Source organism: Haliotis rufescens, unplaced genomic scaffold (assembly GCF_023055435.1).
Source record: "Haliotis rufescens isolate VD_foot unplaced genomic scaffold, xgHalRufe1.0.p SCAF_3, whole genome shotgun sequence".
In the NCBI taxonomy this organism is placed as follows: Eukaryota; Metazoa; Mollusca; class Gastropoda; order Lepetellida; family Haliotidae; genus Haliotis; species Haliotis rufescens.
In genome coordinates, this window is record NW_025964001.1 from 63,568,498 (window position 1) to 63,590,457 (window position 21,960).

General features: G+C 39.9%; 1 protein-coding gene across 2 annotated transcripts; it reads right to left on the reverse strand.

Annotated features, from left to right (window-relative positions):
* Positions 1–1,598: 1,598 nt before the first annotated feature.
* LOC124132381 (myoglobin-like) lies at positions 1,599–21,918 on the reverse strand. Of its 2 annotated transcripts, XM_048403268.1 has the most exons (13): positions 21,790–21,917; positions 21,302–21,397; positions 19,829–19,948; positions 13,493–13,611; positions 11,838–11,937; positions 10,598–10,715; positions 8,911–8,962; positions 6,449–6,518; positions 5,914–5,989; positions 4,979–5,080; positions 3,944–4,040; positions 3,438–3,517; positions 1,599–1,814 (listed from the first exon to the last, which is right to left on the reverse strand). In XM_048403268.1, exons 1-13 carry the CDS (start codon positions 21,859–21,861, stop codon positions 1,723–1,725), a joined length of 1,194 nt encoding a protein of 397 aa, XP_048259225.1. In that variant the 5' UTR covers positions 21,862–21,917; the 3' UTR covers positions 1,599–1,722. The 2 variants fall into 2 exon arrangements, with proteins under 2 accessions (XP_048259225.1, XP_048259226.1); XM_048403269.1 differs by lacking the exon at positions 21,302–21,397 and having other exon boundaries at positions 21,790–21,918.
* Positions 21,919–21,960: the final 42 nt, after the last annotated feature.

Below are 21,960 nucleotides of genomic sequence, written 5' to 3' on the forward strand. Positions count from 1 at the left end.
CAATTGTATTTGTAAAAGAAAACATTCATAAATATTTGTATTTGTTTATTATGCAATAAACGGCAACTTACACATCATGGTATAAATACCTTCACAAGAGCATTCAGACATATAAACATAATAATAAACATAATAAACATACGTACAGTAGTAAGCAGTGATGACGCAAGACATTTCTATTTATAGGAGTATACAACTTAATGTTCGAGGAAATCCTATCACTGTAGGTCATTTTTTTGGTCAAATATAGCCGAAATAATTGTTTGATTAAAATTGACTTGCAGTGATAACATATCGCCAAAATGATTATTTATTTATCATTTCCTGTTTCGGAAAACATGGCTCAGTGTTGTAGAATCTTTAATCAAAAGTTTCCACTTCAAGACGAGCCTGGAAAAAATTAAAGCAAATATGGCTGCCAATCCATGTCATTTAGCGTCATGAACCTGAGTTGAAATTGATGGGCATCTTATGGCTGTGTATGATTTTCAGGTGAACAATTGACTTGCCTTTGCATGTGTTTGTGACGGATGCCAACCGTGGGCAGCACACGCTAAACCATTTCACGAACACCTGATATCATCCTCATTTGATAGTGATTCATGAACTCATGCTTATGATATGGTCGAAATCGTGCAGTGGACCCTGCTTTTAGTTGAGATTTCTTATGAATATGGTATGTCTTTGTCTCTTTTATTATCACAAATCGCATACACTGAGTAGCATTTATACCTGCATTAAATAACGTAATGATGCATTTGTACCGGGCAATATTTGTATGAATTACTTTCGAATAGCCATCGCTTGACTCAGCATCGTGGCTTCTAAATTCTCTGTACATGTGAGAGAAGTATTCAGAGAAGCATATATTATACTGCATCTCGAAAAAGAATATAATCGATTAGTTCAGAATGCGGACGCTCTACCACTAGACCACGCAGGCGGTCGTGAGACTGTTGGGGGTATATTTGTGTTATGTGGCAGGTAATTAAGAGAGAAATCGGACGGACAGACAGATGACGTCTGCTTGGCGAAAGAACCAACGCAGCCTTTATTTTGTTTGGGAGGTCAAAGTTTTATAAGGGTTTACCTGTTGCTACCTTCTATAGGGTGTCTTCAAATCTTAACACAGAGAGGTATCGTATCTTCTGATTAAAATGAGATTGACTATCACCATCTTCCCGAGGACAGGGAGTTTCCTGACTATATAAGTCCAGTTTCCACCCTTGCCGAACTAGGCTGGAATTCCGGAGTAACAGTTTAGCTGGACTAACGAGCTTATGTATAGTCCAATCAAAATCGCGTAACGAACTAGACATCCGGTTCGTAAATATGGATTTCAACGTGCAGATTACGGTCGACTGCAGGATTTGCAAAGTGTGTGTACCGTCAACTCAGCATCGACGGATATTTTCCAAATCTTTTCATGTTTTAAATCAAGGTGCTAAGTGATCTGATGCACTTCGCGAGGTAACACTCGTTATATTATAATATAGATCTTGATTATCGATCAGATCGTGTTGACTGGGCGCTGCCATTTTGTTTGAAGCAAATGCAAGTGATGTGAGAGGTGGAATCTGATTGGCCAATAGGAAGGGCATTAAAGGGACATAACTCGTAACAGCCGCTATGATAGAGCTAAGAAATTCCAGCCAAGTTCGGCATGGGTGGAAACTGGACTTATATAGTCAGTTTATGCCCATGCCTCGGGAAGATTGACTATCACTGTTGGAACTCTGCTGTCATACTGCTGTCGCTATTGGTTCTTTTCCTCTTAGTGTCGTCTCTCAGGGCCTTCAGGAAAGGCAGAAGATCTGAAAAGAGTCATATTGGTTCGCGAGCAGAAAAAAACATTCTTCATACATACGTATATATATGTCCTGATGTCACTAAATCGGTTCATACGTACATGTATATATGTCCTGTGTCACTGAATCGGTTCATACGTACATGTATATATGTCCTGATGTCACTAAATCGGTTCATACATACATGTATATATGTCCTGTATCACTGAATCGGTTCATACGTACATGTATATATGTCCTGTGTCACTGAATCGGTTCATACGTACATGTATATATGTCCTGATGTCACTAAATCGGTTCATACATACATGTATATATGTCCTGTATCACTGAATCGGTTCATACGTACATGTATATATGTCCTGTGTCACTGAATCGGTTCATACGTACATGTATATATGTCCTGTGTCACTGAATCGGTTCATACGTACATGTATATATGTCCTGTGTCCCTGAATCGGTTCATACGTACATGTATATATGCCCTGATGTCACTAAATCGGTTCATACATACATGTATATATGTCCTGTATCACTGAATCGGTTCATACGTACATGTATATATGTCCTGTGTCACTGAATCGGTTCATACGTACATGTATATATGTCCTGTGTCACTGAATCGGTTCATACGTACATGTATATATGTCCTGTGTCCCTGAATCGGTTCATACGTACATGTATATATGCCCTGATGTCACTAAATCGGTTCATACGTACATGTATATATGTCCTGTGTCACTGAATCGGTTCATACGTACATGTATATATGTCCTGTGTCACTGAATCGGTTCATACGTACATGTATATATGTCCTGTGTCACTGAATCGGTTCATACGTACATGTATATATGTCCTGATGTCACTAAATCGGTTCATACGTACATGTATATATGTCCTGTGTCACTGAATCGGTTCACACGTACATGTATATATGTCCTGTGTCACTGAATCGGTTCATACGTACATGTATATATGTCCTGTGTCACTGAATCGGTTCATACGTACATGTATATATGTCCTGTGTCACTGAATCGGTTCCTACATATAAGTATATATGTCCTGTGTCACTGAATCGACTCATACGTACATGCACTTATGTCCTGTGTCACAGAATCAGTCAGAGGAAGGCTTACTATCCACCTATATTTTTACAAATATTTCTTTTTTACATATATCCGTGGACAGTGGATTTGGCGAATTGATAATCATGGGAAAATAGCTGTTGCATTGTTTAAGGTTTAAGTACTATCGCAAAGTTATCATGAATAGAAATTATCAACGTTCTCTGGGACTCCTGTGTGAGGTCGAGTGAGTGAGTGAGTGAGTGTGTGAGTGAAGTGGGTGAGTGAGTGAGTAATTAGGATAGCGAGTGAGTGAGTAATTAGGATAGTGAGTGAGTGAGAGAGTAATTAGGATAGTGAGTGAGTAATTAGGATAGTGAGTGAGTGAGTGAGTAAAGCGGGTTTGTTGCCGCCTCGTTGACCACTAGGTTGACCACCCAGAGTATATCAGATATATAGAACAGCTACCAAAAGTGTATGTCCACGATGTGTTTTGTCTGGTGTTATCATTATTGTTGTTGCTGTTCTTGTTCAGGGCGTAAACTATGTAGGGTTATGATCTCACCTGATCCACCGGTGCCCTTGTCAGCAAGACTCTGGTAGTTGTTCTCATCACTCGTTCTCTTGGAAGCTGACACGATATACCTGCAGTTAAGATGCATGTAAGACGACAATCAATACCTGTCTGTTCGTGGTAGTACAATACACAGAGTTCAGTCACATGCACTGCTCATGTACCAAGCCTTAAACACTGTGATAGCTCACCACCTACCAGCTCATGCTATATCTACGTTGTTACGACCTGTGTGTGATAACATGTGATCTACCTACGTTGTTACTACCTCTATGTGATAACACATCATATACCTACTTTGTTACGACCTGTATGTGATAACATGTGATCTACCTACGTTGTTACTACCTCTATGTGATAACACATCATATACCTACTTTGCTATGACCTGTATGTGATAACACATCATATACCTACTTTGTTACGACAAGTATGTGATAACTGGTTATATACCTTCTTTGTTACGACCTGTATGTGATAACTGGTTATATACCTACTTTGTTACGACCTGTATGTGGTAACTGCGGAACTGGGTGACAGCTGTCAGACACTTGTTGTAAGCTTTTGTCAGATCTGTGTCTCCTGAATCTGCCACTGTAATGGTCAAACAATGTATGTTTTATACATTTACCTGGATAACACACCAAGAACAAAACGTATGTTCCTACACGCTCATGGCATCTTCAGTTGTGATGCTGATTAAGTTGTCTTTTTTCTCAATTTAAAATTAAGAATGTTTAAGATTGAATGATAGTTCTACCGCATGTTATATAGATGAAGATAGTGTTGCTGTTAGCGCATAATGAGGCAAACATTTTGACGTCACAATTATAATGCTTGAATGGCTTGAAAAGACTGCCAGTTAACTTATGACCATCCTATCAGACCAATCCATCAGTGCTATTTACCAATGATTTCTATTCAGTATATATTCTATTGTAATATCGTACTACTACTACTACTTCTACTACTACTACTACTACTACTACTACTACTACTACTACTACTACTACTACTACTACTACTGCTACTACTACTACTACATTGTGTGAAGCCCATTTCTGGTGTCCCCCGCCGTGATATTGCTGGAATATTGCTAAAAGCGGCGTAAAACCATACTCACTCACTCACTACTACTACTACTACTACTACTACTACTACTACTACTACTACTACTACTACTACTACTACTACTACTACTACTACTACTACTGGGGCGGTAGGATAGCCTAGTGGTTAAAGCGTTCACTCGTCACGCCGAAGACCCGGGTTTGATTCCCCAACTGGGTGATTATGTATATTGAATATTGCTAAAAGCGGCGTATACCCATATTCACTCACTACTACTACTACGTCGTCGTCGTCGTTGTCGTCTATTACTACTACTACTCCTACTCTCGTCATCTACAAAAGTCAGACAGGTGGCTTTGGGTCGTAACTAATTATGATCATAATTGTGCATGTAGAAACACGGGTTCTCGACTGTGTGCAATTGTGGAATAAACAATAAACAATATTGCAAACTAACTTACCCATAGAAGGCAATTTCCGTGGCATTTCCATCACATCAAGGACCAGCTGTTTGTGGGCGGGAGGCATGTAGTCCCTCATCTCATCCAGGAAGGCCTGTTTGTCTGGAACATTCAGATGATGAATAGCAACAACGTACACAGATGTTACAGGTTGCTAAGGAACGAACACCTTATAACTTGACTAACTGATGAATGTCACAAGTCAGTGGGTGAATGTGCATCCTGGTCAGTGCCACACAATTTGATGCATGGTTAAGCACAACGTATCTGGGGGATGTGCGTCCCAGTGATTGCCACACAAATTGATGAATGGTTAAGCACAATGTACCTGGGGAATATGTGTCCTGATGAGTGCCACACAAATTGATGAATGGTTAAGCACAACGTACCTGAGGAATGTGTGTCCCGATGAGTGCCACACAAATTGATGAATGGTTAAGCACAACGTACCTGGGGAATGTGCGTCCCAATGATTGCCACACAAATTGATGCATGTTAAGTACAACGTACCTGGAGAATATGTGTCCCGATGAGTGCCACACAAATTGATGATGGTTAAGCACAACGTACCTGGGGAATATGTGTCCCGATGAGTGGCACACAAATTGATGCATGGTTAAGCACAACGTACCTGGGGAATGTGCGTCCCAGTGATTGCCACACAAATTGATGCATGATTAAGCACAAGGTACCTGGGGAATGTGTGTCCCGATGAGAGCCACACACTTCGATGCCTGTTTTAGCACAACGTACCAGGAGAATATGTGTGCTGATGAGTGCCACACAAATTGATGAATGGTTAAGCACAATGTACCTTGGGAATATGTGTCCCGATGAGTGCCACACAAATTTATGCATGGTTAAACACAACGTACCTTGGGAGTGTGCGTCCTGATGAGTGCCACACATAGATGGCAGAGTGAGACACCACTTACCCGGCTTATGTATGACTCCGAGGAGAACGTCAATGAGCTGAAGCGTTGTGCTCTGAGCTGCACTCCCACCAATAACCTGTCAGTAAAAATGATTCATCTTAGTGATTCGTCATCAACAGAACCCGCAAAAACACCAGCAAGACTCATCTCATCTCAATTTAATCTCATCTCGTCTCATCCCATTTCCTCTTCTCATCTTGATGCATCTCGGGGCGGTCGGGTAGCCTAGTGGTTAAAGCGTTCGCTCGTCACGCCGAAGACCCGGGTTCGATTCCCGACATGGGTACAATGTGTGAAGCCCATTTCTGGTGTCCCCCGCCGTGATATTGCTGGAATATTGCTAAAAGCGGCGTAAAACCATACTCACTCACTTGATGCATCTCATCCCATCATTTCATCTCTCATCTTATCATCTCATCTTCTAGTCTCAGTTGGACTTGCAGTGACAACGACAACGGCTATACTTGTACATAACATACCCTTGTTAAATACGTCTCCTCTCTGAATATATTTAAAGATCTGATCAGCTACTTGCCTGAACTGGCTCCTCTGATATACCTTCATAAATAATCCCATCGGGGAGAGGGCTGGACGATCCACCCCATCTGCAAATACAACCTATGATATACATCCTTATAGTGTACAAATACATTGCATGTATACATCAATACAACATGATATACAATCTTATGGTGTACAAGTACATTGTATGTATACATCAATACAACTTATGATATACAACCTAATGGTGTACAAGTACATTGTATGTATACATCAATACAACATGATATACAACCTAATGGTGTACAAGTACATTGTATGTATACATCAATACAGCATGATATACAACCTTATGGTGTACAAGTACATTGTATGTATACATCAATACAACTTATGATATACAATCTTATGATGTACAAGTACATTGTATGTATACATCAATACAGCATGATATACAACCTTATGATGTACAAGTACATTGTATGTATACATCAATACAGCATGATATACAACCTTATGATGTACAAGTACATTGTATGTATACATCAATACAGCATGATATACAACCTTATGATGTACAAGTACATTGTATGTATACATCAATACAGCATGATATACAACCTTATGGTGTACAAGTACATTGTATGTATACATCAATACAACTTATGATATACAATCTTATGATGTACAAGTACATTGTATGTATACATCAATACAACTTATGATATACAACCTAATGGTGTACAAGTACATTGTATGTATACATCATTACACGACATAATAAAACGACGACGCGATAAATCGCAAAGGGCTAAAAAGAACGAAGGGTGGTTTATTTCACGATAAGACATTGTTCTATCATGACGTCATTTCTTTAGATTCGAACATGCACTCCCAACTTGATGACGTCGTATATTGGACGATATTTTGAGAGGGGAGTGTCGGAACGATCGCATCCAAAAAATAGGGATAAATATAATTATGATAATCGGCATTAGGAGAAAAGGTACAGGTAATCGACGAGAGGATTGTGAGAATATGCGGGAAATACCCACCTATGCATAAAATGGACTTGTCCGACATTGCCGAGGTCGGATTCTATTGTAGGAGACATCATTATTAAAATACGGGTAAATATTTTTAAAGCTTGTACATTTTATCATCATCTTTATATAAGAAATAAACGACTCATGGTTTATTCTCCCTGCGGTGTTTAATTGTACGATAAACAACGACCAAGAGTCGTTTATTTCTTAATTCAAAACTAGACCATCTCGCAGGGCTGGGAAATTTTAGTCAAATCTTTCCAAAAATTATTCTTGTGTTTCGATGTAAGTTAATCTTACTCTCAATGGGGTGTGGGGCCGATTGTCAGTCTATGTTGAGACCTTGTAAATAGTGAGACATAGGTTAGAATTCATCCCCAGCATCCTATGCTGGTTGTAAGAGGTGACCAAATGGATCGGATGGTCAGTCTCGGTGACTTGGAAGTTTATGCGTCAACTTTTGGATCGTTGCTAACAATATCGATCACTGGATAGTTTGGTCCAGACACGATTATTTATTTTACAGACCAACGTCATGTAACTGAAATATTGCTAAGTGCTGCGTTAAACAACAACAAAAACAACAACAATCAAATAAACATACGGGTAATCATCAACTGGGTGACCTGTGTATTGCTCACGTCACAAATCGGGCAAAGTTAAAAACGTTGGTTGCGGAGAGTAGGTGGATGGGTGACCGTGTTCGGCAAGCTTGACTCCTGATAGTTTCTAGTGTTTCGTTGCTGCTCCACACTGAAGCACATTTCCTAAGGCAAGTGACTTTGTTTGAAATATGCATCCGTTCACCCAGCAGAAAGTGGGTACCCGGTAGGATGACATGGTGACTGTTCACCTTCTAGCCCCCCATAGGCAGCTTAGACTGTGTACTCCCCATGGAGCTGAGAATGAATTCAGAGTGCACTGATCCGTTTAGCGCTATAGGCATACTGGCGTTAATTTGGTGCCATGGAAATGGACTCATTATCCTTATCCGCTAGACTCGTATACATAAAAATCTTGATTAGCACACACGATGGTGTTTGAGCAGCTTAATCCAAGCTGTGCCATGTGTTTCTTTAACGATTACCCTACATACACAGACAATACCTGTGTGGCACACACACCGCTTACCATATCCCGACCTAGATTGGGGCGACCCCAGACCATAAAATAGGGGCCAGCGGCATTCTAAACAATACAATCTGTCTCCTCAAACCATGAGAATGTGGATTTGAACCCAGATTCGTCCTTTATATAATTCTTGGTTAGTTAGCACCATTCCCATACCCATGGTTTTACCAACGTGGTAACCATCTTTGACCTACATCATTTCGGGCTTTCCTCCCGAATTAACCTGGCACGCCGTGATATAGCTGACAGGCCGCTGAAAGCGACATTAAACCCAACACACTCACTCACTCAATGACGTCAACATTACCAGTACACATACCCTCCAAGATATGGCCGCACTGTGTTGTAGAATGTATCAGCTGATAAATGTTCTGAAAATAATTAATGAAATGTAATACTTGACATTGTTGCGTGTAAATAATGTTAATGGGGACAGAAACTGTTGTAAATATATTTGTAGTAAACGTTAGTGGCAGTAAATCATTAAACTACTGGTGACAAATACTAAGGGCTGTTGTGGCTGTTTTTGAACAGCAGTCAACAATAGAGAGGGGAACTTTCCAGAATGGTTTTGTGCTAGAACGAGAGTTATCTGCCCTTGTGTACATGAAAAAGGCATGCTTGGTCGTTCAAGACGTTTCTGATGAGGAAGGTTTTCCAAAATTGTACCTAACAGCGACAAGAGAGAAATAAATGGTATTTTCGACATGATTTGTTTCTAACTTACTTCCCAGGAGCAATTCTTATACCCAAACCCTTCCAGCTTCCGATTCTATTCTAGTTTCAAAAACTGAGACTGGCCTCGTTCAAGTCAGTCAGCAGTGACGAATTCTGAGCATGCGTGAGTGCACTAAGTTTAATTCTAGGCCCTCTTTTCTTATTGATGTCACTTGTTTTACCCGTTGTATTTCAATTTTATTGTAAACCTAAAACTGTGTGTTTAAATACATAATGTCTTTCTGATTCCACAATTTACACATTTCGTACACATGTCTCGGGTTACCTCTGCGTTTCAACGTGGAAATCACGTGTATACTCATCAAGGTAACTCCTTATACTTTGGAAAGGAGACCGCCTCCGTGGTCTTGTGGTAGAGCGTCCGCTCTAATGCAAGGACTGGTCGGCTCGGAGTCAGTATACTGTGTCTGAGTGGGGTATTCATGTTTAACTGCGGCATGGTATCTCAGTGAGCTAGCATTATAAATCAGCATCAGTCCGGACTAGTACAAGCAGACACACACACACACACACACACACACACACACACACACACACACGCGTAAATGCACGTCGCTATATCAGTGCAATAATCTTGGACGCGACGTTAAACCCAATTTCACCTCACCTCACCTTTGGAAAGGTCCGAAGTTGGATGTTTGATGGTTTGAATGTTGAACTTTGCTGGAATACCTTTCAAACGCCATTATAAAATTCGTTTCTTTGTAACCCTTAAACTTTTGGAGTTATATTTGCATACATCTATAATAACGAATCTTGGAGATAAACTGACAGTGTTTTTAACGCAGAGCAAGATTCCCTGTAAATGTAACCGAGCTAAATGGAATTTGTAACAGAACTCGCAAAGGTGGTTATTGTAATTTGAAACCTCAAATTGATCAGAATCAAATATTGTCCAAATGCGTGTTTGAACATCCAACATCCAACTCTTATTTTTTTTAAAAGTTTTACATTTGATTTCCAAATAGGCTTGCGTGTTGCTGTTTAGCGAGACTAATACTGAATCGCGAGATCTTGGAATCCTAGGAGGGACATTTTCGCTCTGTCGCCCTTCAAATAACAAGCAAAAGGTGCCAAAATTAACCAAAATGCGACAACGCGACAGTTTGACCATTTGTCGTAATGTCGCGCTTTGGTTAATTTTGACACGTTTCGCTTGTTTTTGGAAGTGCCCCAACGTGCCTATACGACAATGTTCCTTCTAGGATTCCATACGATACAGTGTATTATTACAAGCCTTGGGTTGATGAAGGAGGAGAAACGGTTACCATGCATCCTACACAAGGCAGACTGCATGTTCCCGACCATAGTCGTCAGACCTGCTAGCCCGGATGTGACCTTGACATTGTCATCTGCCACGACGCCATCTAGTACATTCTGGACTGACTGTAACAGACGTAATGGCTCCGTGGAAATACAATCCTGTGAAACGACCATCGTCAGTACTTTATATACATCACATTCCTCCACCACCCATGAACACATACGGCCGATATGCAGGGTCATGTATCAAGTCTTTGAAAGGCATTTAGAAGTGATACGCATAATGGAGAGAGTTCACGGACGTCAAGACATTTGAGTAATTTCGTTCATCTAGTATTGGTTAAAGAAAATTGCACATACATATTGTAAGTCATGAAATGAGGCCCTTTTGCTCGAGGAAACAAATGACCTCAACTCCGAGTATGAATGTTGTACGAACTCTGCTGTTTCCTGAATCAATGTGCAGAGAAGATGACGATAAGCCTACTCGAGAAATATTACCGTTTCTTTGATGTAATCTGAGCGCTCATTGGTCAGAACAACGGCTGTTTTCTCTCATGTTGGAACCAGGGCCCTGTTCCACAAAGCGATCTTAGCGCTAAGATGATCGTAACTCCCATACTTTAACACAGGCCTACGGTAGTCGTAGGGCTAAGATCGCTTTGTGGAACGGGGCCCTGCCGTGTCTTAATTCGTTGGTTACAAATAGTCGCTACACCTCAAATCGGCCCAATGTGTAGATGGGTGATGAAGAAACTGAGGGATGTTACAACGAACAATATTTACTTTGGTGAAAGCTGAGGTAAACTAATTGTTTCGTTATTTACTGGAACGCAATATTTTTTACAAACATATCCAAGGCTCTCTTGGTTATCCAATGGTCAGTCACTAAGTGACCTTATCCCCTCTGGTTTGTTTGATGAGTAATTCCAATAATCGATGGCCTCATCTTCACAGAAAATAACAAACATGAAATAATCATATCCCCCGCCAATATGACATGTCCGGTCAAACTCGTTGCCATGGAAACTCGAAATGTAATTTTGTCAAAAATTTCAAACTGTCAAAAGGCACCAGTTAACCGCTAGACCTATCTATGTGCTAAGTTTGGTTAAGATATCTCTCATGGTTTTTGAGTTCTGCTCCGGAAACGAAAAGTGACGGACGGTCGGACGGACAGGATACATTCCTATATCCCCTTCCACTTCGTGGCGGGGTATAATAATACTACAGTCTCAGACTTACCGGTAAATTTTTGGCGAAGGCCAACTCTACGAAGCAGGTAACCTTGAAGAACCAGTTGCTGCTTGATCCTCCAGGAAGTGCGTACAGAACCTCGATCTCCCTGCAGCCAACACAAATATACCGGTGCATGTGTATATATTCATCCTGAGGGATCGAGCTGGTATAACATTTTATCTGTTGATTGTAAAAATGGCATCACTATATTTCAAAACAGTTTGTGGGACATTGGAAATTGTTATTTCAGTAACAGTCTAAATTGGTTCAAGCATCAGTTCAAGCCAAAAAGGTTTTATTTGGTATAATAAGAATATACATATCCTTGGTGATATAAGTTACAAGTCATTCTTTAAGATCTTTGATGTTAAAATTAACCCAATCCTTCTTTACGGTGCTGAAATATGGGGATTAAAACAATGTCATAATATCGAAAAGGTCCACTTATTTGCATGTTAAAGATTTCTCGCTGTAAAACCCAACACATCTAGCGCAATGGTTTATGGAGAATGTGGTAGATTTCCTCTATTCATATATTCCGACCACCTCCGTGGTTTAGTGGTAGAGCGTCCGCCCGGAGAGCGGAAGGTCCGGGATTCGATACCCGGCCGCGTCATACCAAAAGACGTATAAAGATGGTACTTGTTGTTACCCTGTCTGGCGCTCGGCATTAAGGGGCTAAAACAAGGACTGGTCGGCTCGGAGTCAGTATACTGTGTCTGAGTGGGGTATTCATGTTAAACTGCGGCATGGTATCTCAGTGAGCTAGCACTATAAATCGGCATCAGTCCGGTCTAGTACAAGCAGCCACACAAACACACACACGTACATGCACGTCGCTATATAAATGCAATAATCTTGGACACGACGTTAAACACCATTTCACCTCACCTCACCTCTTCATATATTCACAGCTGAAAGTCATAAAGTACTGGCTGAAACTGCTTAAAATGAATTCATCGATATACCCTTATGTTACAATATGATGATGTTATACGTTACGAATGGAAAGACTAATTGGGTAACTGATGTGAAAAAAATGTTATTCAATAGCGGTTTGGGAAATGTTTGGTATGATCAAGTTGTACAATCTGAAAGTGTATTTACCAATTCTTTCCTACAGAGGTTAAAAGATATTTATCTGCAATCGTGGTCATTTTCGTTGACATTATCGAATAAAATATAAAGAAATACCGCAATTCATTGGCAAGATTTCGATGTTCATTCCATGATTTATGCATCGAGAGTGGGAGATACACAAAGGCTCCAAGTTCAGAACGATTATGTAAAATATGTAATAGCCAAGATATAGAGGATGAATATCACTTTTTACTTGTATGTCCATTGTACTCCACTGTGAGAAAAAAATATATTCCTTTATGATACTTTAACGATCCAAATATTGTGAAATTGTTAAACAGTCTAGATAAATTAATAATGCAAAACTTAGCCATGTACATATTTCACGCACTGTAATATAGAACCAAATCTGTAAATAATAGATAAAATTGTGCGCAACATCTCTGTCACATGTACTATAGGCCTGGGGCCTCTTAAGTACTAGTACTTGAATAAAGATTGATTGACTGTTATAATATTGTTGATGTACTATTTTGGTCGTTGACCTAATAAAAGCTTCTGGCCTTCGTCTTCATACTCACCCTTTGTCATAAGTATACTTCCAGTTAGCCAGACACACATCAGGGTGGCTGATGACCGGCTTCAGACCCAGGGTGTTGGAAACATGCCACAGTGGTACCGCAACACATTCAGGTAGACGCTAGACATAGAGGTACCACGTCATAATGACAAAATAACACTTTCATGTAGACGCTAGACATACAAGTACCACGTCATAATGACAGAATAACACTTTCATGTAGTCGCTAGACATAGAGGTACGACGTCATAATGACAAAATAACACTTTCAGGTAGTCGCTAGACATAGAGGTACCGCGTCATAATGACAAAAAAACACTTTCATGTAGACGCTAGACATACAAGTACCATGTCATAATGACAGAATAACACTTTCATGTAGTCGCTAGACATAGAGGTACGACGTCATATTGACAAAATAACACTTTCAGGTAGACGCTAGACATAGAGGTACCGCGTCATAATGACAAAAAAACACTTTCATGTAGACGCTAGACATACAAGTACCATGTCATAATGACAGAATAACACTTTCATGTAGTCGCTAGACATAGAGGTACGACGTCATATTGACAAAATAACACTTTCAGGAAGTCGCTAGACATAGAGATACCACGTCATTATGACAAAATAACACTTTCATGTAGACGCTAGACATACAAGTACCACGTCATAATGAAATAATAACACTTTCATGTAGACGCTAGACATAGAGGTACCACGTCATAATGACAAAATAACACTTTCATGTAGACGCTAGACATACAAGTACCACGTCATAATGAAATAATAACACTTTCATGTAGACGCTAGACATAGAGGTACCACGTCATAATGACAAAATAACACTTTCAGGTAGTCGCTAGACATAGAGGTACGACGTCATAATGACAAAATAACACTTTCAGGAAGTCGCTAGACATAGAGGTACCACGTCATAATGACAAAATAACACTTTCATGTAGACGCTAGACATACAAGTCCCATGTCATAATGACAGAATAACACTTTCATGTAGACGCTAGACATAGAGGTGCCACGTCATAATGACAAAATAACACTTTCAGGTAGACGCTAGACATAGAGGTACCACGTCATAATGACAAAATAACACTTTCATGTAGACGCTAGACATACAAGTCCCATGTCATAATGACAGAATAACACTTTCATGTAGACGCTAGACATAAAGGTGCCACGTCATAATGACAAAATAACACTTTCAGGTAGACGCTAGACATAGAGGTACCACGTCATAATGACAAAATAACACTTTCAGGTAGACGCTAGACATACAAGTACCACGTCATAATGACAGAATAACACTTTCATGTAGACGCTAGACATAGAGGTACCACGTCATAATGACAGAATAACACTTTCATGTAGACGCTAGACATACAAGTACCATGTCATAATGACAGAATAACACTTTCATGTAGTCGCTAGACATACAAGTACCATGTCATAATGACAGAATAACACTTTCATGTAGACGCTAGACATACAAGTACCACGTCATAATGACAGAATAACACTTTCATGTAGTCGCTAGACATACAAGTACGACGTCATAATGACAAAATAACACTTTCAGGAAGTCGCTAGACATAGAGGTACGACGTCATAATGACAAAATAACACTTTCAGGTAGACGCTAGACATAGAGGTACCGCGTCATAATGACAAAATAACACTTTCAGGTAGTCGCTAGACATACAAGTACCATGTCATAATGACAGAATAACACTTTCATGTAGACGCTAGACATAGAGGTGCCACGTCATAATGACAGAATAACACTTTCATGTAGTCGCTAGACATACAAGTACGACGTCATAATGACAAAATAACACTTTCAGGAAGTCGCTAGACATAGAGGTACGACGTCATAATGACAGAATAACACTTTCAGGTAGACGCTAGACATAGAGGTACCGCGTCATAATGACAAAATAACACTTTCAGGTAGTCGCTAGACATACAAGTACCATGTCATAATGACAAAATAACACTTTCATGTGGACGCCAGACATACAAGTACCACGTCATAATGACAGAATAACACTTTCAGGTAGACGCTAGACATAGAGGTACCGCGTCATAATGACAAAATAACACTTTCATGTGGACGCCAGACATACAAGTACCACGTCATAATGACAGAATAACACTTTCAGGTAGACGCTAGACATAGAGGTACCGCGTCATAATGACAAAATAACACTTTCAGGTAGTCGCTAGACATACAAGTACCACGTCATAATGACAAAATAACACTTTCAGGTAGACGCTAGACATACAAGTACCATGTCATAATGACAAAATAACACTTTTATGTAGACGCTAGACATACAAGTACCACGTCATAATGACAAAATAACACTTTTATGTGGACGCCAGACATACAAGTACCACGTCATAATGACAAAATAACACTTTTATGTAGTCGCTAGACATACAAGTACGACGTCATAATGACAAAATAACACTTTTATGTAGTCGCTAGACATAGAGGTACCACGTCATAATGACAAAATAACACTTTTATGTAGTCGCTAGACATAGAGGTACCACGTCATAATGACAGAATAACACTTTCATGTAGACGCTAGACATACAAGTACCATGTCATAATGACAGAATAACACTTTCATGTAGTCGCTAGACATACAAGTACCATGTCATAATGACAGAATAACACTTTCATGTAGACGCTAGACATACAAGTACCACGTCATAATGACAGAATAACACTTTCATGTAGTCGCTAGACATACAAGTACGACGTCATAATGACAAAATAACACTTTCAGGAAGTCGCTAGACATAGAGGTACGACGTCATAATGACAAAATAACACTTTCAGGTAGACGCTAGACATAGAGGTACCGCGTCATAATGACAAAATAACACTTTCAGGTAGTCGCTAGACATACAAGTACCATGTCATAATGACAGAATAACACTTTCATGTAGACGCTAGACATAGAGGTGCCACGTCATAATGACAGAATAACACTTTCATGTAGTCGCTAGACATACAAGTACGACGTCATAATGACAAAATAACACTTTCAGGAAGTCGCTAGACATAGAGGTACGACGTCATAATGACAGAATAACACTTTCAGGTAGACGCTAGACATAGAGGTACCGCGTCATAATGACAAAATAACACTTTCAGGTAGTCGCTAGACATACAAGTACCATGTCATAATGACAAAATAACACTTTCATGTGGACGCCAGACATACAAGTACCACGTCATAATGACAGAATAACACTTTCAGGTAGACGCTAGACATAGAGGTACCGCGTCATAATGACAAAATAACACTTTCATGTGGACGCCAGACATACAAGTACCACGTCATAATGACAGAATAACACTTTCAGGTAGACGCTAGACATAGAGGTACCGCGTCATAATGACAAAATAACACTTTCAGGTAGTCGCTAGACATACAAGTACCACGTCATAATGACAAAATAACACTTTCAGGTAGACGCTAGACATACAAGTACCATGTCATAATGACAAAATAACACTTTTATGTAGACGCTAGACATACAAGTACCACGTCATAATGACAAAATAACACTTTTATGTGGACGCCAGACATACAAGTACCACGTCATAATGACAAAATAACACTTTTATGTAGTCGCTAGACATACAAGTACGACGTCATAATGACAAAATAACACTTTTATGTAGTCGCTAGACATAGAGGTACCACGTCATAATGACAAAATAACACTTTTATGTAGTCGCTAGACATACAAGTACGACGCCATAATGACAAAATAACACTTTCAGGAAGTCGCTAGACATAGAGGTACGACGTCATAATGACAGAATAACACTTTCAGGTAGACGCTAGACATAGAGATACCACGTCATAATGACAAAATAACACTTTCATGTAGACGCTAGACATACAAGTACCACGTCATAATGACAGAATAACACTTTCAGGTAGACGCTAGACATAGAGATACCACGTCATAATGACAAAATAACACTTTCATGTGGACGCCAGACATACAAGTACCACGTCATAATGACAGAATAACACTTTCATGTAGACGCTAGACATAGAGGTACCACGTCATAATGACAAAATAACACTTTCATGTAGTCGCTAGACATACAAGTACCATGTCATAATGACAAAATAACACTTTCATGTAGACGCTAGACATACAAGTACCACGTCATAATGACAAAATAACACTTTCATGTAGACGCTAGACATAGAGGTACCACGTCATAATGACAAAATAACACTTTCATGTAGTCGCTAGACATACAAGTACCATGTCATAATGACAAAATAACACTTTCATGTAGACGCTAGACATACAAGTACCACGTCATAATGACAAAATAACACTTTCATGTAGACGCTAGACATACAAGTACCACGTCATAATGACAGAATAACACTTTCATGTAGACGCTAGACATACAAGTACCACGTCATAATGACAGAATAACACTTTCATGTAGACGCTAGACATACAAGTCCCATGTCATAATGACAGAATAACACTTTCATGTAGACGCTAGACATAGAGGTACCACGTCATAATGACAAAATAACACTTTCATGTAGACGCTAGACATACAAGTACCACGTCATAATGACAGAATAACACTTTCATGTAGACGCTAGACATACAAGTACCATGTCATAATGACAAAATAACACTTTCATGTAGACGCTAGACATACAAGTACCACGTCATAATGACAGAATAACACTTTCATGTAGACGCTAGACATACAAGTACCATGTCATAATGACAAAATAACACTTTCATGTAGTCGCTAGACATAGAGGTACCACGTCATAATGACAAAATAACACTTTCATGTAGTCGCTAGACATAGAGGTACCGCGTCATAATGACAAAATAACACTTTCAGGTAGTCGCTAGACATACAAGTACCACGTCATAATGACAGAATAACACTTTCATGTAGACGCTAGACATACAAGTACCACGTCATAATGACAGAATAACACTTTCATGTAGACGCTAGACATACAAGTACCATGTCATAATGACAAAATAACACTTTCATGTAGTCGCTAGACATACAAGTACCATGTCATAATGACAAAATAACACTTTCAGGTAGTCGCTAGACATAGAGGTACCGCGTCATAATGACAAAATAACACTTTCAGGTAGTCGCTAGACATACAAGTACCACGTCATAATGACAGAATAACACTTTCATGTAGACGCTAGACATACAAGTACCACGTCATAATGACAGAATAACACTTTCATGTAGACGCTAGACATACAAGTACCACGTCATAATGACAGAATAACACTTTCATGTAGACGCTAGACATACAAGTCCCATGTCATAATGACAGAATAACACTTTCATGTAGACGCTAGACATAGAGGTACCACGTCATAATGACAAAATAACACTTTCATGTAGACGCTAGACATACAAGTACCACGTCATAATGACAGAATAACACTTTCATGTAGACGCTAGACATACAAGTACCATGTCATAATGACAAAATAACACTTTCATGTAGACGCTAGACATACAAGTACCACGTCATAATGACAGAATAACACTTTCATGTAGACGCTAGACATACAAGTACCATGTCATAATGACAAAATAACACTTTCATGTAGTCGCTAGACATACAAGTACCATGTCATAATGACAAAATAACACTTTCATGTAGACGCTAGACATAGAGGTACCACGTCATAATGACAAAATAACACTTTCATGTAGACGCTAGACATACAAGTACCACGTCATAATGACAGAATAACACTTTCATGTAGACGCTAGACATACAAGTACCATGTCATAATGACAAAATAACACTTTCATGTAGACGCTAGACATACAAGTACCACGTCATAATGACAGAATAACACTTTCATGTAGACGCTAGACATACAAGTACCATGTCATAATGACAAAATAACACTTTCATGTAGTCGCTAGACATACAAGTACCATGTCATAATGACAAAATAACACTTTCATGTAGACGCTAGACATACAAGTACCATGTCATAATGACAGAATAACACTTTCATGTAGACGCTAGACATAGAGGTACGACGTCATAATGACAAAATAACACTTTCATGTGGACGCCAGACATACAAGTACATATCACGGCGGGGGACACCAGCAATGGGCTTCACACACTTTACCCATGACTGGAATCGAACCCGGGTCTTCGGCGTGACGAGAGAACGCTTTAACCACTAGGCTACCCGACAGTCCCGGCTACATAATAAGAGTCACAACAATTTAAAGGTGGCCTACCTCTACTACTCCTGCATCCCCCTCCTGCCACATGTACCCGGATGTTATGAGAACCAACTGCAGGTGGGCCAACCGCTTCTGACGGTACCCGGCCAACTTGGAGTGATCTAACAGGGGCATCTGAAACAACGACAGTGATACTTTTAACTTGAATATGAGGGATCTATATTGAGATGAAATCACACACTTGTTTCAGAACGTCACACAATTGTTTTCCAGAACAAAACATCTGCAGCTTTTAAGAAATCAGCAAACACCTTTTAGATCCCGTGATGAAAAACAATATGTTTTGGACTTAAAACCCCGGATTAAGTGGAAGGTGAAATATGTGCAAAATATAACATTTTTATGTATACATGTCCTGTCTTTTGTCCGACAGTTTATAGTTAGGTGTCGTGTTGAACTTCGAAACATGAGTCTATTTAACTCATTTTAGAACTACTTGCGTACTTCGTCCTGGTATAGTCCAACATTGTCAAGTGTACGTGCAACAGCTGGTCAAAAAATTATTTCCAACGGTTTTTTTCCAACTGTAAGATTTGGAAATTCCTAATGGTCAGTACGAGACCTTATATCGTGTCCTGTAGATCAATATTATTCAAAATATAATTTGTAAATATGAAACGGAAATACGAGGGAATAAAAGGCAAAACAGCTGTTATCAATATATGAATGGACCCCCGAAAATCTGTGATGAAAGATGTTCGCGGAAAGGGAAAGAATGTTCTGCCATTCACACATTCATAAAAAAGTAAGTATTTATAGCCTGACGCCGTACAGCAGCACTCCTGCCAAGCGACGGCGGAATGTAAACAAAGCAGACAATCAAGTGAGCGATAGACCAGACAATCCAGTGACACTGGTGCATCTACTGATTTTGATGAAACTAATAAAAACGGTCTGTTAATTTTGAGGTGCGTCTGCTGAGTGCAGAGATTCTCCGTGTAAGACATATATTCATTTTGCAACACAGTTGGTGCGTGTGTGTGTGTGTGTGTGGGGGGGGGGGGGGGGGGGGGGGGTGAGGTGAGGTGAAGTCTTTAACGTCGCATCCAAGATTATTGCACTTATACAGCGACTGCATGTACGTGTGTGTGTTTGTGTGTGGCTTGTACTAGTCCGCACTGATGCCGATTTATAGTGCTAGCTCACTGAGATACCATGCCGCAGTTTAACATGAATACCCTACACACAGTTTACTGACTCCGAGCCGACCAGTCCTTGTTTTAGCCCCTTAATGCCGAGCGCCAGACAGGGTAACAACAAGTACCATCTTTATACGTCTTTTGGTATGACGCGGCCGGGGATCGAACCCCGGACCTTCCGCACTCCGGGCGGACGCTCTACCACTACACCACGGAGGCGGTCGGCAGTTTTAGTTTATCAGTCAAAGATTACCTCCTGTGTATTTGACACAGCTACTCAGCTTATGACAAAACAACAACCCCGGACACGCCATTAAAACTGACCCACCTCTCTCACGGCCTCTCGCATCATGTGCCTGGTTACCAGGTCTGGCATAGACTTCGCCAGGCGGTTCCATGGCTCAAAGTAATCTGGTAAATATTCCTGGAGAAGATTAGAATAAACTTCAGTTAAAATTTCTTAAGTTCTGAAAACGGGTTCAGTGTCATGATATTGATATGATATTCAATGATTAAAATATATATCTGAGAACTGAACTGACGTGCAAAGACAGCCGCGACAAAAGCTTAATGCTTAATGTTAGTTCTGCGTTGTCCGGGAACACTTAAAAAACACCTCGCCGAACGCAACCAAAAGACGTGATGCTTCAGCGGCAATTTACGCAAGTCACAAGAGCGTGAGTCGAGCATAAATCAGCACTACCCTTCGTAGAATCCTCAGAATATTAAAACATATCATTACTTACTGTGACAAAATTATGCAATTACTATTCAATGATATCGAGACGTATTTGCAACGGTAAGGCTATATATTACCTGAGGCTTCTCCAACAAAAATCCTGTTTCTGTGGACACGTGGTAGTCAGTTAGTTGTATAGAGTCAGACATACTGTCTGTCCCGCTGTCTGGTGCACGCGTGAATGGAAATGGCTGTACATTGCAAATTAAGCTAGGTCACCTTGAACCGGGTCAAGGTCACTTATTCAT

What these genes read in the sequence shown, in the direction of transcription:
- LOC124132381 (XM_048403268.1), bottom strand. Translation starts at nt 21,861, where the DNA reads ATGTCTGACTCTATACAACTAACTGACTACCACGTGTCCACAGAAACA. An exon ending in AAGTATACTTATGACAAAGG is followed by an intron (nt 11,938 to 13,492) that starts GTGAGTATGAAG and finishes TGTTGGCTGCAG; the next exon opens with GGAGATCGAGGTTCTGTACG. An exon ending in CACATACAGGTCGTAACAAA is followed by an intron (nt 3,518 to 3,943) that starts GTAGGTATATAA and finishes TCTTAACTGCAG; the next exon opens with GTATATCGTGTCAGCTTCCA.